General features: G+C 46.1%; 2 protein-coding genes across 17 annotated transcripts in view; one reads left to right on the top strand and one right to left on the bottom strand.

The window, feature by feature from the left end:
* The window catches only part of NCOR1 (nuclear receptor corepressor 1), a 189,107-nt gene extending 183,499 nt beyond the window's left edge, over nt 1–5,608 (top strand). For 13 of the 15 annotated variants that reach the window (XM_044002710.1, XM_044002704.1, XM_044002701.1 and 10 more), the window contains one exon: nt 5,054–5,608. In XM_044002710.1, the coding sequence (XP_043858645.1) occupies nt 5,054–5,241 (188 nt within the window). In that variant the 3' untranslated portion in view covers nt 5,242–5,608. Of the gene's footprint in view, nt 1–1,654; nt 4,649–5,053 lie in introns of those variants that run through there. The other 2 variants (XM_044002705.1, XM_044002708.1) reach the window with 2 other exon arrangements.
* Nucleotides 5,609–7,037: 1,429 nt separating this feature from the next.
* Nucleotides 7,038–17,927, bottom strand: TTC19 (tetratricopeptide repeat domain 19). Of its 2 annotated transcripts, XM_044002712.1 has the most exons (11): nt 17,484–17,927; nt 17,208–17,344; nt 16,614–16,724; nt 16,049–16,087; nt 15,705–15,761; nt 14,864–14,925; nt 14,284–14,378; nt 13,259–13,413; nt 10,989–11,151; nt 10,364–10,508; nt 7,038–7,948 (listed from the first exon to the last, which is right to left on the bottom strand). In XM_044002712.1, exons 1-10 carry the CDS (start codon nt 17,695–17,697, stop codon nt 10,381–10,383), a joined length of 1,161 nt encoding a protein of 386 aa, XP_043858647.1. In that variant the 5' UTR covers nt 17,698–17,927; the 3' UTR covers nt 7,038–7,948; nt 10,364–10,380. The 2 variants fall into 2 exon arrangements, with proteins under 2 accessions (XP_043858647.1, XP_043858648.1); XM_044002713.1 differs by having other exon boundaries at nt 7,038–10,508; nt 13,259–13,410.
* Nucleotides 17,928–17,947: the final 20 nt, after the last annotated feature.

Below are 17,947 nucleotides of genomic sequence, written 5' to 3'. Positions count from 1 at the left end.
AGACAGTGAATTTCATTTTTGCTCATTTCATGGTCATCTTTCTGGTGACTGTTAGGAACAGCCAAGGAACAATGAATCCAGTGGTATTTTTATCCCTGTGCTAACTCTCCCACTGAACCCAGTTGGCCAGCTGCTGTGGGTGTGCAGCTTTGTCCCAGCGATAGATTTATCACCCAGAGCCACCAAATACAGGGACTAATATCCAGCCCTTCTGACAGTAGGAGGACAGCGTTCTTCCCCATTGCTTTTCCTTCTTTTAGTAAGCCATGAGCTCACTGTCAATCTCCTCGCATCCCAAAGACTATACCAAATGTTTTAGGTCAGATTTGTGTCCCCCAAACACAAGATTTCGGTCTTGAGAAATTGAATCAGGGAAACATAATTTTTTTAAAAATTATTAATGCTCATAAAGGAATATTTCTTCAGCTCACCATTTCTCTGTTTGTCCCAATGTACCCAGGTCGGAAAAGACAATAGCCCCTCTAGGAATGAAGTGAAATCAGATGAGCTTTGTTCCGTTCTTGATAAAAATTGATATAAGATTCCCCAAAAAAGCATTCAGCCTGTCTGGTTCTTCTGGTCTTCCATGGCTACAGGCTATCTGTGTGCTTAAAAATCCAGGCCACATGGCTTACATCAGCCCCATAGGTCCCAAGTCCTGGGGAAAACAAACAGTGCCTAAGACAATTGAGCATCCAGAGACTGCAAGTGATAATTCCCAGGACATTTGGCCACCTTATATTAATGGTGCTCTTTGTAAGCATTTGTGACAACATCACTGTGAAATTATGTCTAGCACACGCACGAATGATTTGCAGAAGATGAGGGAATAGAAGGGGACACTCCCCCCAGTTAAGTCAACATACACTTTGATGTGTTTGATGGTATCACCAAGGTGAGTGTGGGGAAGGATGGTGAAAAACATGTTGGAAAATATGATTTAGGAATAATAAACAAGAAGCCAAAGGTTTGTACACTACACAGAAGCCTCACTCTTATGTGATGAATTAACTTGGGGTCTATGAACTTTAAAAAAAAGACACTTTAATAACTTTCAACATGATTGGTTTCCTTTTTTATTTTTTCCTATTTTATTTTATGCATTTAAAAACTATTCTGAGGAGTTCATAAGCTTCACCAGATTGTCACAGGTGTCCCTGGCCCAAAAAAGGTTAGGAACCTCTGCCTAAATAACTTTCTCAAGTAGAGTTGGGAGGTACTACTGTATATGCCAAATACCAAATAACATTTTAAAATGAAATAGATTCTATTTTAACAGACAGGAGATTAATTGTAGCTGATTTGGGATACAGGCCTGAATCAGGTGTGGTGTATAGTCAGGCCTTCAACTTCTTAGAACAAAGATAAATGTTTATGTAAACCAGAATAATGAATAAAAAGAAAAATGCAGAGTTCAATTAAAACAAACAAATTCAACCTGACCTATTTCAATAAGCTGTTTGTCGATGCCCCCAAATGAGAAACAGAAACAGATTCTAACCATTTTCCTAAAGAAGTTGCCATAGTGGGGAAGCCAAGAGAATGTAGACCACCTCAGCCCGCGCACAGTTAATCTCCTGACCAAACCGAGAGATACGTTCGGCTGCTAACAGCAATGTTGGTTTAGAACATAAATGCCTTTGTAAAATCTTAGGGAGGAGGATCGTGGAAGATTATGAGCAGTATCGCCTCATAAGACAGTGAGGAGGTGTGGAGAGAGAGGCAAGATTAAGAAAAGTGCGGAGAAAGGCCTGGCTGAGCTGAGTCATCCTGAAGACATGGAATGATGGGATTGGGAGGAGAACAGACAGAAGTGGAAGCTATTTGTAAAGACTTTTATCACAGACTCTTTACATCATAAAGGCCAATGAGGCCACCACCTTTGGACTAGCATCCTAGTGTCTGATGTGTACTGCATGAGGAAGCAGGAATGCCACTCAAAGAACACAAAACTGGACCAAAGAAGGGTACACAGAGGAGGTCCGTGCTGGAGGCACCCCAATCCACAGGTATATGTAAGAGAGAAGGGATCCCAAAGGCACAGAAAGGATGCAGACTTGGTGACCGTAGCCCTACTTTGCTGTCTGTGCAATGTTTGTGATGATGTGTGCGTACATTGAGGGCACCTTTAAAGGTATGAGAGGTACCGGGCTGGCTTCCACAAATGGTGGAATACCTAGCCTCAGTCACACAATGGATTGAAAGGGGCAGAGTGTACAGCATCCTCCCATGCTTGCTGTTTGTTGGCTACTTAAAAAGCCACATGATTGAGTAGAGGCAAAATATCGCCCTCCTCCAGCAAATCGGTTCCCCCATAGGTGTCAGGCATGCAGGATTCCTTGAAAGATAGAACAGAAAAGTATGATCTGATAACATCAAGCAAAGAAAATAAACAGAGAGCAAAGGGACTGAGGTAAGTCCAGGGCAGACCCTAATCAATCAGCAGGCATTTCTTAAGTGATGACTATTTCCCAGGCACTGTGCTCAGGTGCTGGGAATCTGACCACTTAGTGAACCTAGATTCCCCTGAAGGGAAACTGCCCCTGTACAGGTGAGTAAAACACTCACGGTGGGTTGTGGGCAGCACTCGGGCTGTCCCTAGAGAGGTCAGTGAGCAGAGCCCTGGAGTCTGGAGCCCAGGTGAGCACTGGGAGGCCGTGTCTGGAGAAGAGCCTGGGGGGGAGTGAAGCGTAAGCAGACCAGTGCCAGAGCGCAGGCTCTCAAAGCCCAGTGGTGAAGGCTGTATTTTGTCCTTCAGGCACCAGCTGGCCACTGGAGCAGAGGAGCTGCCTGGTGAGACTTAGAGGTCAGGTTCACATACATCTTTTTGTGGATGGCTTCGTGCTGATGTCAAAAGCCCCAAAGTCCTGCAGACCATCTTAGTGGAGATCAGAATCACTCACAAGAATTCAGCCTGATTCTTCCTACAGGGAGCCTAGCGGGTGAAGTGTGCCTTCGGTGTGCTAGATAGCAGGCAGTTGACTAGGGCCTCCATAGAGCTGGCTCATCACTGCCGCTGTCCTGGACAGATAATGTATATGACAATGAGTCGGGCCCAGGATAGAACCGAGGGAGAGAGGGGGCTCACTTGACTGAAGAAAATTGTATAGTGCTTTTGTTGACCTTGACTTCTTCCTGAAATAAAGGCCCATGTTCTGGCCCCAGTATTCCAGTAATGCATGGCTTCGAGTCCTAATCACACTCTACAAAGGGCAGCATTGAGACTCACGGACAAATGAAGAATTGCACTTCAGTGTGACCAGAAGGCTTGGTCACCTAGGGAAAGCCAGAGATAACCAGGGCATGGCCACCCTGTTCCATTGCCGTCCATGTAGTCTCAAGAGAGAAGTCTCTTAACACATGTTGGGTGGGACCACTGGGACAGATGTACAGGAACACAGGGATGAAAATCCCACAGCATGTACATGGATGTGTTAGCACCTGCACCTCCTGAAAGAGATGGTCAGTCCATATGCATTTAGTGAAAGTTATAAGCTGAAATCAAAGGATCAGAATGGAACAGGTATAGAGAGGTTATCTCTTTCAGCCCAAAGCCTCCAAGAAGGTCAGTTTTTTGTTTTTGTTTTTTAAATTATATTTCATCAATTTCCATTCCTGTTCCCTCACCCTGAAATCCAACCCTTGTAACAGAATAGTTGAGGAACACTTCAGCAAAATTAATCACCATATTAATGCAGTGTTCCCCCTCTATAGTCCCACATCTCGGCAAAGAAAGCAGCTTTATTCTCATACCCTTTTTCAGGGTCAAATTTAGTCATAATTGAAGAACGTTCGACTTAAATTTTTTTTCTGTTTCTATTGTCTGTGGTCTTTTTATATATGATTTTCCTGGTTCTACCTAGTTCTTAAATAACTCAACAAAGTACCATTTCAGCTTTATGACAGACTTCATGTTCTTGTGTATGGTAGGTTTAGAAGAATTGTGCTGGACCTCCTGGCTTACGTTTTAGCGGCAATACAAACTTGAGTTATTGTAAGGAAGTTTTAGCATTTACCTGGTCTCTCTAGTGGGAAATACAGACATCCAATGGGAAAGAAGAAACCGAACATCCTCCGCTGCCCACATGTGATTCATGAATTCTGTAACTGGCCTATCATGGTGACTTCTCATAGGGAGCACAGAAGGGGAAGAACCTTGTCTTGAAGAGCTGGGTTTTAAATCACTGTGGGATTTTTCTTGTTCTTTTTGGGGGGTCCTCACCACCTCACCAGGTTGTGGGGAAGAAAGTGCTTTGCAAAACTCAAAGCGCTAGCCAAGAGTGTTCTCTCATTCGTTATTCCAGAATTCTATAATCGGCTAAAAAGCTCGGCAGCGACAGGCTGGAGAGAAACTGATCTGGTAAAATCTAGGGCAGAGCAGGGATCGCCTCCAACTTCTCAAGCAGTGGAGATGTCTTGTGTTCTTTGGTGAAGAGGGATCACTGATGGTGTATGGAGCTCAGGGGGCTCCCCGTGGCCTGCTCCTTCACCAGCCCGTAGCCTGTTCTTCCTTACCACCCTGACCCTTAGGCCCCTTCCCTCGAGTTCAGAGTCTCCTAAGCATGATTCTTCTGGGAGCGACATGCTGTAAAGCCATTCTTCTGTTTTCTTTTTTTTCCATACTCAATAAAAGATTTAAATATTTTGATTGGCTGAATTTTCTTGCGTCTTTATTCATCTTATTCCTCGTGGTTCTGCCTGCACATAATCTTGTAAGAATATTATTTAAAAAGCATTTGAGGGGGACCCATTGAGTGCCAAACACACGCTGTGCCTCAAAGTGCTGGGTGGCCAAGGAGTCTGTCAGACTTTGCTGTCAAGGAGGTCACATTTCTGTGGGCCTATAAGTGGTCCTGAGTAGAGCCAGAGGCTCCCACCTGTCCTCATGGTGGTTCTTCCCCAGCATGAAGTTACCCCTTTATTCTAACAACTTTATTATATCTCCACCCCACCCCATAGCCTTGTGACAATTCTTGTTCAATTCTACAGAAGGAAATTACATTTCCCAGGCCATATTCATTTATCAATAAAAGCCAAATTTTATTTTTGCCAGGTTCAACGCAGTTCCCTTTCAACCCTTTGACGATGCGGATGCTCAGCAGTACACCGCCAACATCGATCGCATGTGCCCCCTCATCTGTGAGCCAAGCAGCTGCTCACCCACCAAACAGGATGTGGGAGCGAGAGCCAGCCCCACTGCTCTCTTCACAGTATGAGACTCTGTCAGACAGTGATGAATGAACTATGCACAGATTGACACCAGGGGGAGGGGCTTTAGGGTTTTTTGTGGGGTTTTTTCCCCCTCGATTGCGGGTCTAAGAAACTGTCTCTTGACATGTGCCCAAAGAGACTTTCCAGGAGAGCCAGGGCCCCACATGATGAAGAAATAATGGAATCTCATTTGGAGAGTCAAGCAGAAAAATGACTGTGACACAGCCCGTCTGGAGGATTTTAATAGTGGAGGGTGGAAATCCTGAAGATAAATATGTAAAGAGTTTTTAAAAAGTGGACAATTCCTGTTCTACATCTATTTGTAAAGAAAAGCATAATGTCTTTAAATCATTCTTCTGTAAATAGAGATTACCTTTTTGCAGTGTTTTCCCCTCGATATAGTATCTGGTGTACTTACTTATGTTTCAATCAGCGCATCAACTTTGGGGGTCATTATGTGATTTTTTTTTTTTAAAGCAACTTAAGCGTGACTTTGGAACCCTTGCCTTCCAAACAACCTCACGCGGCCTTGTTACATTACATTGGCCGTCATGGGCATTGTATTCTAACGATTTGTTTCTCCTCCTTACATTTTCCCAGTGATGTTTAAAATCTTTGTGAAAATGCTGAGCTCTTCAGATGGACCCTGTGACAGGATCTGTACATTATTATATTTGGGTCAGCCAGCGAGAGAGCACACATTTCCTTCATTTAAAAAAGTATTCTGCCACATTGTACATTTTCAGTGCAGTCTTGTTTTTTAAATGTTTTTTAAATGAGCACTGCAATATTATTGCATGGGTATGTGATGATTCTATTAGAAAAGGAAGAGGCGGCTTTTATGTGAGGTACGTATATCTCACTGGAATGCACACCGGTGACTTAACTAACTAGGACCCCAGGTCTTTTCCTTTGATGCAGTCCAAACAGGCTACTGTCTGAATGACTCCCATCTTCATGGCCATAGTGAGTGAGCTGCCAATGAAGTAAGGCTGGGTGTCTCAGGTTTCAAGGGAAGTTTTAACTTTTCCTTGTTCAAGGTGTGTGGGATTTTTTTCCCCCCTTGAGTTTTGTAGAGCAATCCAGCTACTTAGCCAATCTCAAGATATTTTAGATTTTGAGCTCTACAGTGCTGAACACCGTGTGATTCACTGTTTAAATTTAACACCCTTCTGTTCTTTGCACAAACTATTACTTATCCTGCCTCCGCTTCCTGGTTTTGGGGCCAAGCTTAATGTTAAACATCCTAACTGCACTGGCTAACTGTGCTAGTTTTAAATTGGAGGAAGGAATTATTTATGGTCCAAGACGATCTACCCTCCTGATCTCCTTAATCACTGCCCGCCAAGTTTTAGGTGTTTATCACAATGGAGGGCAGGCAGCAATCTCCCCACTTTCCCTTTGCATCTAGGTACTATTTGGGAAAATGCCAAGTTTGTTTGGGTTTAAAACAGGTAAACAGGGCATAGAAGGTTAGTTCAGGTACAGGTTAAAATTTGCTGGGATTAATACACACTGAACCCTCAAGAGTATCCACTGTAGTCTGTGTATACACTTTAGAGAAAACTGGGCCATTCTTGAAGTTCATTAAGAGAAATTTTGAAGGAATTCAAATATTTCATTTCTGATACTTGAAAGGTGGACATCTATTTTTTGTTAGCTTATCTGTTCAGTTTTAACCATGGGAAGTTTCTAGAACCTGAATGACTTTACAGAGTCATGTTGTTAGTCCACAGGCAGCAACTGTTACAATTATCTTTTTCTAGATGCTTCAAAAATCCAAGCCCACCAAAAGAAAAGAAAAAAAAAATTCTCTTGGCCAACAGTTTTCTTACTGAAACGATTTTTAATATGACAAGAGGTCAAAATATAGAGACTTGGCTACTTTGCAGATCTAATTGTGGACCGGTGGTGCTTTGCCACACTCATCACCTCACTCCCAGAAAAGGGAACCATAGAACCCCACACAACATGTACAATTTGAAATACTGTTATATTTAATCTCCTGGGGGTGGGGGAGAACATAATTCTGTTTGTACAATTGGACAGAACCTCAGCGTTCTCCATGACCCAGTAAGTCCAACTCTACCTGAGCAAGAATCCTCTCTCGAACACCCTCAACAGGTTGCTCAACTTCTAGAGCAGGGGACCCGCCATCTTGTCACGTTCAGTTCACTTTTAGGCAGCTTTACTTGTTAGGGGAAAAAAAAAAAACGTTTTTCCTACATCAAGTCTCACTCTACTTCTCAGCAACTTCTGCCCGGTTCATGTCCTCCGGGGCCAAGCAGAACATAGCTAATCACTCCTCTCTATGACAGCCACTCAGTTCCTGCTTCTCTGACACACAAGAACAGTTCGGGCATTTCAAGTGGCTTTGCTTGTGGAGCAACCCCAGAGCATCCACTCCAGTTAGATCAGGAGTTGTGGCATTGGTAGCCACGGTGGTTTCTGTGAAAATGACACATCTTGGTCCTTCCTCCCTCTCCAAGTGAAGCTGCCTCTGCTCACAGACTTTCTGGCCTTCTGAAGTTCTGTTCTTGGAACTGAACCTTGAACCAGCCCTCTCCATCGACTCCAGCACCCAGGGCCCAAGTGGAGATTGGTTCTAATGCCAGGAGCCTTTCTGGAGTCGGTTCTGTTTTGTTCCAATCATGGTTACAAAAGCAGTTGGACATTTTCAGTGCTGATTTATGATCCGTGCTTTCACAATGTTTTCATCTTGGTATGTTCACTGATTCTGATTTGAAAACATTTAAGACTTGAAAACCCATGTGTAATGATAACATTTAATTTCTCCCCTTCCCGTATCCTCCCTTCCCCCACACACAATGTCTTTAATAGCCAGTGATTTCTGGATTCAGACCAATCAATAAAAGGGGATCAGCTAGTTCTCCATTTGCTTTGTTGCCTCCTTTTACAACAGTGCAGATGAGCCTCGCTGGGAACAATACTATAATTTGTAGCTCCCTCCAAAGGAAGAGAATTCCAACATAGAGAATTTTCCCAAACCCCTGAGATAGCCAGGCCACCCTGGTAATCTCTGGGTTAAAATGGAAAAATAAGCGGGTAGGTTATGCTTGCTCCGGAGTAACTAATTGCCAAAGCAAGGGTGGGAGGGAAGAGGTTAGAGATGCAGGCTCCTGGTAAGAGCCATTCTCGCTGCCCCAGAGCCCCAGGCAAGCTGGGTTAGCTAAAACATTCTTGTGAAGCACCCCAGCTTCATCCCCACCAAAACTTACATCGACAAGATTCACTTTTGTCTTGCTTTGGGTCTTTTTGAAGGAAGTAGATTGGTAAATAAATGATTTACGTTAGACCTTTCTAAATCTTATGCTATTTATCCTATATATGAATTCCCCTTTCAGTCTCCCATTCCCCAGGTTCCTGGACCCTGAAACTCTCGCTTTTTTGTTTTCTCCTTTGGGACCAGACCTGGTATTTCATTTCACCAGGGAGCCTAGAGGAGGTCAGCATCCAGGGCCCCTGAGAAATGAAGAGATCTGTCCAGGGTCACATGGCCAAAAGGTCAAAGGCAGAACTTGAACCCAGGGCTTCTCAGGCCAGCTCCATCCAATAGGTCATCCAGCCTCTGTATTTGTTACTTGCCTCATACTACTTTCACATTTTTTCCGTCTTGGCCAAGCTAATAAAATGCGCACTTGGATTCCTTTAAAGCACTAGACTTAAAAAATTATTCGATACATAAGTGATCTTGGTGTCTAGTTTATTATTTAGGTTCATCTAATCCACAGATGTACCAAAAATATTACTAGTACACCCATTCCACACATGGTGTACAAATAGTTAAATAAAATTTACATTCGTCACTAGTTATGTAGATAAACTGTCACTTTTCCCTGGGTAAGTGGTCATTTGTAAGAGTAAATTTCATGAGATGTGATTGTGTGTGTGTGCATGTGTGTATACACACACATATGCACACATTTTGATTGCTTACATGTTCAATTTCAAGTGTAGCAGGTTTAAATTAGTACATGGGAAGTAAACTCTTGTCCTTATTAGGTGAAACTGAAGTGACAGGTTTCTTTCCTTTTCCTAAGACAGAAAGTTACAGTAAGTTCATTTAAGAATAAATAATTAAAGCTCTGGAGGTTTGAAAGACACAATTTCACATCAATAAATAGATTCCTGCAGAAACTAAAAGCTCACTCTGCTTAACTACAACTTCAGTAATTCCTATTATCTTTTACTCAGCAGCCAAGAACCTTCAAAGTTCGAAGCTTCATCCATCCATCCATCCATCCATCCATTTGGATTGTAGGAGCACTTCAAAGAACAGGCAGATGTTTCCATTTCAGCTGCCCTGCTTACCCATCCCATTTGTGAAAACCTCATTCGGGATAGCGGGGAAAACAAACTCACTGATTATGATTGTGGCAAATACGTGGGAATTTAGTGAAAGTCCTGATGGTCCCTGACTGAGACTTTTTATAATATCTTCCCTTTTTTTCTTTGGTACCCATTCCTACCCATGAGTTACCTGTGAAAGGTGATGCAGTGCATATATCCCAATAAGACAAAATTTCCCTTTGTGATGAAGCTAACTTAAGATTCCGAGCTCTGATTTCTTAGATCTAAAGGCTCTTTCTACACAAAGAGGAGAAAAGCAGAGAGGCCACAGAAAAGAGGTGGTCACTAATGTCATGTTTTTAGAAATCAATGAAAAACTTAAGGCCAGGCCTTTCATGACCTTCTGAATAGGCTGGGCAAAAGCACTCCGCACCAAGGATTGCAGGATTCCCAGTCAGTGATCTGTTTCTCCTGAGACCTGCTCTTGTTATTCCCCATCCCCCAAACGAGTCAGGCCTTGGAAAGGAGGTTTCTTTTCCAAGTCTTTGTAGCACAGTCACAAAAACTCCACTTCCTTCCGTACCCACAAAGCCAGTCTGTTCCCTCATGGGGCATTCTCTGAAGAGTCCAACGCTCGGAATAAAGCTCAAGACTGAGGGGCTTTTTTCCTAGGGAAAGGCTTGGTGTGGAGTGGGTTGGGTTTGATTTTTGAAGAGGGAGGGGGTACAGTTAAGCATCAAATACGAACGAAGGGAACCATCTGTTTAGGTATTGACTGGAGTCACACCTGCCTTCCTCTCAGTAACTGACATACCCCGCTTCACCCACCAGAGAGATTTACCCCTGGCTGAAAGAGAGTCAAAGGCCACGGCTGCTGGCCAGCTCGGCCAGCTCCTCCTTGATGTGCTCGATGGAAGCCACGTCTCCCTTTAGCTCAGCCTCTTTCAGGGCCTCCTCGTAGACATATTTGGCTTCGACAAAGCTCGCTAAAACCAGCAGGAAGGGAAAGCAGAATACAACATCAAGAATGTCAACAACTGAACACCAGAGCTCTGCCAGAGGCCACAGGAGCCGGGAGAAGCCTGTATCAAAGGCGGCCTCCTGGCGTCCCTGGCTGGGGGTCCCTATCTGGCCCGACCTGTAGCTAAAGAATCAAAGGAGGCCACACACGGCAAACGCTCTGCCAGCACGGGTCTAGCACTATGGGGGCTGGGGGCTCTTCCCACCTTCAACGTCCTCTTCTGATCTACTGTTCAGTAAGAGGCCACAGGAGGACAAAAAAGAACCTCCCGGAGGGACGTGATCTCTCCAAACACTTCCTTTATCCTCTCCTTCACTGGTAGAGTCTCTCCCTCCTGTGCTCTCAAATAAGCCTGTACTTAGACATCCCCCCACCCCGAGTTGATCTTCCCTTCCCATTGCACATCTTTGGAGGTCGAGGGGTAGGGAGGGGCCCTTTCCAATACCTTTGTGCATCAATATTCCTGCCATGTTGCTGAGCACGCGGTGAAGCTCGGGGTGCTCAATCTGCCTCGCCAGCTCCGTTGCCTTTTTCACATATATATAGGCCTCGTCAAAGCGGCCTTGTGCATCCAGGGTAGTGGCCAGGTCGTTCATCAGCACCACGGTCTGTATCAAAGGAAAAAACAGAAAGGCGGCCTTGTGGACCAGGCTCCTCTGCTTCGTCACACCAGCATCATCACCGAACACAAGCAAAGGGCACCAGAGTCACACACGGCTCTCCTGGCTTGTGCCATGCTGAAGGGAGGACACACACAAGGCTGCAAGGGCAGATGAGCGGAGCGAGCCTCTGCCATGGAGGCACGGGGGCAGGTCTGCCCCCCTTTCCTGGGCCGTGGGCTTGTCACTGGGTCCATGTTTGGCACCACCACTGTCTCTGCCAAGCGTTCCCTGGAGGGGTCACACGGGGGTGCAGATGCCTCGGCCCAGAAATGAGTCTGTGCCTCTCTGGATGTCTGAAGCCCAGCAGAGAGGGAAGGGCAGTCCTGCCTGCCCTTCATCCTTTGTGTTTGCTATCAGGTTCAACCAAGCCTTTCCCATGCTAAGTGTCTTCCTCTACTAGAGCCTGCTTCCTCTTTTGTGAGGGCCCAGATAAGCCAAAGCCTGATATTTTCAGGGAAACTCTGGGTGAGGAACAAATGAATGACTACAGAGAATAAATTATAAACCTCAAGGCTCTCCAGCCTTTGACGGACACGAGTTAGACGTTGGGGACCCTGTGTAAGGGCCCTCCATGAGAAGGCATCACTAACCTCCAGGACAGAAGGTCGTGATCTTTGTGCTCTGGAGCCTTTCTCAGGCAGCCATGTTTTAAAATAAATACCCAGGAGCAGCTAGGTGGCGCAATGGATAGAGCACCAGCCCTGCATTCAGGAGGACCCGAGTTCAAATCCAACCTCAGATGTGCTAGCTGTGTGACCCTGGGCAAGTCATTTAACCCCAATTACCTCACCCATACATACATATATACATACATACATAAATGCATGCATGCCCAGGAATAGAAAGGAAACCAATTCTACTGAGATAAAAATGTCCTTTTGTTCCCCTCCCCCAAATCCATCTGTGGAGCCCTGCTCTGGGCCCTCCTGTTCTAGCTGCACCATGTTCACCTTTTCACCTCTTAAGCTCTGTACACTAAGTAGCAGAGTAAAACACCCCCAAGCCCTAGAGGTCAGCCTTCCGGAAGCCTCACCTCTTGGGACTCCTGATACGACTCCACAATTACTGAAAAGGCTGCCCCAAACAGACAGAAAACACGCCTGCTTTACACAGTGGGCGAGCCCACTCCCTATTTTATAGAGTTTTAAGAAGCATAGCTACAGCCTCTAAACCCAGGACAAGGAAGGAAAGGAAACTGAAATGGGGCCGCAGTGGATAGAGCACCAGCCCTGGAGTCAGGAGGACCTGAGTTCAAATCCGACCTCAGACACTTGACACTTACTAGCTGTGTGACCCTGGGCAAGTCACTTAACCCTCATTGCCCTGCAAAATAAATAAATAAATAAATAAATAAATAAATAAGGTTCAGAAGGCTCCCAAGTCATGAAGACAAGGTTAAATTGTGTCCAACTGGTTGACAAGGCAGAGAAGCCTGAGTAGTTCAAGAAGCTTCCCAAGCTGCCGATGGTTTAAGGAAGTGGGACTTGATTCTTTGAGTCCACCAAAGTCATTACTGTCCTTTTTGTCTAAGATTTCCTGCTCGCCCTATTCTGGGACTTAGTAACAATGTCTGCACTGAGCGCCTCCGTCATTTCCCCTCACGCCTCCTTCGGGACCTCAGCAGACCATGTCTTAATCCTTCTCTGGAACTCTGGAGAGTTCCCACCTCTACCGGGTCTTTCCTTAAGTGTGGCAGACAGAAGGCCCCCGCAGCCTGTTCTAAACAAGAAGGGGGTGTGTTCTGTTCCATTTCTAGGGACCCCTACTGCCCTTTCTGGCTATAGTAATACCCACAGCCGGGTCAGGGAGCGACTCTCCCCAGAATTCCTCAGGAAATCCATTCACTTCATCCATACTCAGACTGAAGGTCATCAATGCCAGGGTTAGTCACTGGCCCAAAGGAGCAGTTTTCTCTCTCTCTCCCCTTCCTCCCTTCTAATTGTAGGACACTGCATATCCCCAGTGTAGACATTTCATATTAGACTTAAAGTGGTATAATGAGTGCACAACAGTCTCCCAACAAGCCGTCAAGGCAGCAAGCAGTGGTCATCACCTGTGGGTGTCTTTCTCCTCGGATCTCTTTGGAAATCTGCAATGCTTTCTCATACATTTTTTGGGCATCGGCTAGTCGGTTGACATCAAGGAGGTATCGAGCATAGGAGTCATAGCACATGCCCAGCAGGAGATGGGTGTTGGCCTTCTCTTCTGCTAAAAGTCGAACAAGAACATGAGGAGGGATGTTGCATCACAACCGAGGAAGGGAAGCAGGGGTGGCTGTGCCATCCTGGCTTCTGACGTCACATTCTCATTCCTCTCAGTGTCAATCAACCTGTCACCCCCTAAGGCTCCCAGCTCCTGGATATAGTTGGGAGAACCATTCAGCAGCACCAGTAGCTGGCAGAGTCACCAGTCTCAGAATGAAGGCAGGTTCTATTCATCTGTAGATGAAAACTGCTGCCAGAAGAGTCGGTGCACTTACTGGTTACTTGCCCATGCAGGGCAAAAATGGTCTAGATACCTAGACACTGACTTAGAGTTGACTTCTGGACTCTGTTTTTTGCAGTTGTTAAATATCTGCTGGTCTGGAAATTCCCCACATTCAGAATGAATTTTTGAGTTAAAAGTTTCCCATATCACTCATCCTACTCCCAGTTAATTCACTATTAATATGTTGGCTATGGAATGAACTTTAACACATTAGTCAGAGAAATGCTGTCCTCTTTCTGAGTTTGTTACCTGCCTGCCTAACTCCCAGTTTTGGGAGGTTAGAAAAGAAACTGGGTGTTTTAACTTAAAAGATCCAGATTTGTGGCTCCATCTCTTCCTCCTTTGGCTTCCTAATGGACTTTGGACTGTATGCTCATTAAAAGGCCCCTGTTAAAGTGGCCCTGTCTTCACAGAACTTAAACAGGAGGAGCAAAACGACTGTTGCCAAAGCATTAGCCAAGAACACAAAGCTCTCTCTGATTCACACCCAAAGTACATAATTCCTTCTACTTTTACTTTAACTAAGAAGCCTCCTTGGCTTTTCTGCAATGCACTAGGAAATCCCTCGGAGGTGAGATCTGGGCCTCCTACCTGGCATAGCATCTTCTGTTAATGCTTTCTCTCTTGTGATTTTTCTCTCCAGGGTTGAAATGCAGAACTCATAGCCAGCAAAAGCAAATTCCTGTCTGTAATGCAAAGAACAGGGATGGGCAACTCACCTTCAAACTCCCTGACATTGGTCCAGCTAAAACTTGGGCTACTGCCAGAAAGGGAGGTGTAAAATGGGAAGAGAGCTCCCTCCCAGTCACCCCGCAAACCTCCTCTCTGAAAAAGGCCCACTGTTCTATGCACTAGGTGCAGTGCTGCACAATTGCCCTGGTGGAAATGTCCAGCTGGGTTCTGCTTCTGAACTAACTTCCAGTTAGGTCAGCCTATTATTGTAAATGTTTTTTTTGTCTCTGTCCATAAAGCAGTAGAGTAATCCCAGATTTATCCATATGATAAAGTAGCTCACAGCTAAAGAGAAATTAATCCCAGGTATGCTAGACAAGGTTCATGGTATCTGACCCTCTGAAAAATCGGAGGTTTTCCAACAGTGTTTTTTCTGACATTCCAAACTGAAAGCCTTCCCAGGGAGGCTTGCTGCCCTAAGAGCCCAACCTTAACTTACCTTTTCAGAGTGGCATAGATACTGGCCAACTTTAGGGATATTTCAATTATTGCATTGTCCTCCTATTGGAAGAAAAAGACATTTACAGTATCCAGTGAATTCAAGACGGTACAATTCCTTCCTAGACTGTTTTAGATTATATGTGTGTGTGTGTGTATATATGTTTATATGCATGTGCTTATATGTATATATACCATTTTAGCTTATATGTGTGTATATGTATGTGCTTATATGGATATATGTGACATAGATAAATGATAGGAGAAGAGAGATGATAGATAAACAGATAGATTAGATAGATACTGTCATTTATATAAAATGTTAAGGCTTACAAAGACCATTTTAAAAATTACCTCATTTTAGCTCATAGTAACCTTGTGGGGATGCATTTTACAGATCAGGAAACTGAAGCCAAAAGGCTAAGTGACTTGTCCAACGTCCTACAGCTGGCATCAAAGGTAGGCTTTGACCCCGTCTCCCTCTAGATCTCCATGTACCAAACGATATCATGTGACCTCATACATCAGAGTGCTTACTCATGGTTTGCATGTTGCTCATCACAACTGTGTAAAAGCTCAGTTGACACACACTTATTAAGAAGCCACTCCAAGCCAGACCCTGAGCTCAATTGTAGAAGCTGGCAAGCTCTGATTTCCTCAATTCTACATGCTGTCAGGCCAGCATGGATTTTAGATGGCATTGCTATTCTGAGGTAGGAGATGGAAGATTAGGAGGGTTGATCTGCTCTGGTTATAAATAAAATGTACACTATGAGAAATGGCCTTTCGTGAAGATGCTGATTTAGAACCACTCACACAGCTAACAAAGTTACTATTCTTACCTGCTTCATGCCCCCAACCAGGAGATAGCTCATTGTTGCTTTAAAAAGCTTTTCTGCCTAAAATGAGAAGAATATTGTGTTCAGCTGGTCCCACCATTCCACAAAGGGCCACAGAAAACAGCACAGGAATGCGGGTTCCCTGTCTAAAAGGAAAATTAAAGGGCAATACGAGGTGAAATGAGATGGCAGGCCACCCAAGCCTGTCTATTTATAGATCTTAAGGAACGCTGTGATACGGTATGACTTAGCCTTGAATTAGCTCATCTGCTCTTTGATCAAAGCTCTCTCAGAACCCACAAGTCTAATCTTTCATGGATTCAGATTCTAACAAAACACTTGCTTACTTTTTCAAGCTGATTCCTCATGAACGCCAAGTTAGCCATCTGTAAAGGAAAGAGAAGCCAAATTACTGCCCCCAGAATTTTTATCAACCTCTAAGACCTTTTCTCTTTATTTCTTATAAAGGAGAGATGAGCATGACCAAAAGTACATCACTAACTAGAGGTCATCACAGCTTAAGAAGAGAGCAATGGGCATGTATTTTAGACAATGCTGATAATGACTAAGCTAGCACTTACACATTCCTTAAAATTCCCCAAACATTTTTACAGAAGAAAGCATTAATATGTAGTGGGGCATTTTGGGGAATCTGCAGCTCCTAGCACAATGCCTGACACACAGGAGATCCTGAATAACTGCTTGTGAATTGATTATATGCCTAAGAATTGAGCTTATAATTATCGACAGCCCCCTACAATGCTGAAATGAAACTCACCTTACAGATGGAAAAACTGAGACCCATAAAAATCAACTTATATGTTCTGTCCTCCTGAGACCCAGAAGCAGAGAGCAGGAGGCTTAACAACCCCTCTCCTGCTTTCGGCCCAGCAACAGCACGGAGGGAATTACCATGTCATAGGTGTAGATGATGGCCTTCCTGGTATCTGCCTTATGAGCAAGATGGAGGGCCTCGTGCAAAATTCGCTCTGCCTCCTCCGGCTCCTTTTTCATAATGCTCAACTGCAAGCAGAGAGAGCAAAAGAAACCGTCAAAGAGAATGGTGAGATGCAACGACGGCTGGCTTTAAAAGGCGTATGTATATACACACACGCACACATGTATACGTACATGCATACACATGCATGCATGCATACACATATGCACACACACGTGCACTCGTATTTATTTCTTTACGTGTTTCCGAATTGCATTTTAAAATGAACATCCCTTTTCTAACATTTCGAGTCCAATCGCTACCCCTCCCCTTCTGGAGGCGTGGTGCACGACAATTTCCACGTTACGGGCCCGGCTCGTGACCTTGACAGTTGCCTCAAAGCCTTTTTGCTTTCCCTGCCTGGATCTTCCCACGGCTGGGGGTGGGGGGAGAAACCAGCACGAGGGCTTGACCTACTTGGAGCCTACTTTAGAGGCTGTCTGGGAGGGAGGGGGGCCTCGAGGGGCGGGTCTCTCCCCCTCCCAACAGGTCTTCCCGCCGGACCTCACCTTGGCCCGCTTCAGCATCTCGATGATCCGGAGTTCGGTCTCGGAGGGCGGGCTCTCTACCTCCTCCGCCTCCTCTTCGTCATCCTCGTCCTCCTCCTCCACCTCAGCGGGGGCGCTTTTGAAGAACCACGACAAAGCTGCGGGCGAGAGGGGGCGGGCCGCCCGGTCACCACGGCAACGCGGCGCCGTCACCATGGCAACGGGCGCCCTCCCGCCCCCGCCCCCTCCGCCCTCGGTCCTCCGCTCCCGTCCCCGCCCCCGCCGGTCCCCGCTCACCCGCCAGCGCCACCACGCACAGTCCGCGGCCCGAGCGGCCCTGCCCGAGGCGGGGAGGCTTGCCGGCCACCTCGGTGCCCCTTCGGCCGCTGCCGCCGCCGCCGCCACCGCCACCGCGGGGCCCCGCCAGCAGGAGCCGAGCATAGCCCCGGCGCCGCCGGCCCGCGGCCGCCAAGAGGCCCCGGCCGAAGCTGCGACTCAACGGGCCCCACATCCCGGGGTCGGTCCGCGAAAGGGACGAGCCCGGAAGGAGCGGGCGGCTTCGGACCGCACGTCACACGGTCGCCTTCTGGCCTCTGCTGCTGTGCACGGAGAGGCCGGGCGCGTTGGGGCTCCCCAGGAGGACGGGAGCGGGCGAACTGTCCCCTGATCCGGCCGTGGCACCGGCCTCGGAGCTCCGGCGCTGACACTCCCGGCAGTGGCTGTCAGCGAGGCGGCCCGGTCCAGGATCCGCCCCCTCTCCC

This window comes from Dromiciops gliroides, chromosome 4 (genome assembly GCF_019393635.1).
Source record: "Dromiciops gliroides isolate mDroGli1 chromosome 4, mDroGli1.pri, whole genome shotgun sequence".
Lineage (NCBI taxonomy): Eukaryota > Metazoa > Chordata > Mammalia > Microbiotheria > Microbiotheriidae > Dromiciops > Dromiciops gliroides.
Note: the sequence above shows the minus strand (reverse complement) of the source record. Positions and strands in the feature narration are given on the sequence as shown.

Excerpts from the sequence above, each read along its gene's own strand:
- TTC19 (XM_044002712.1), bottom strand. The coding sequence starts at position 17,697 with ATGTGGGGCCCGTTGAGTCGCAGCTTCGGCCGGGGCCTCTTGGCGGCC. Across the intron at positions 15,762-16,048 it reads TGAGGAATCAGCTTGAAAAA|GCAGAAAAGCTTTTTAAAGC; the intron begins GTAAGCAAGTGT and ends TTCTCATTTTAG. Across the intron at positions 14,379-14,863 it reads ATCTATGCCACTCTGAAAAG|ACAGGAATTTGCTTTTGCTG; the intron begins GTAAGTTAAGGT and ends TTTGCATTACAG.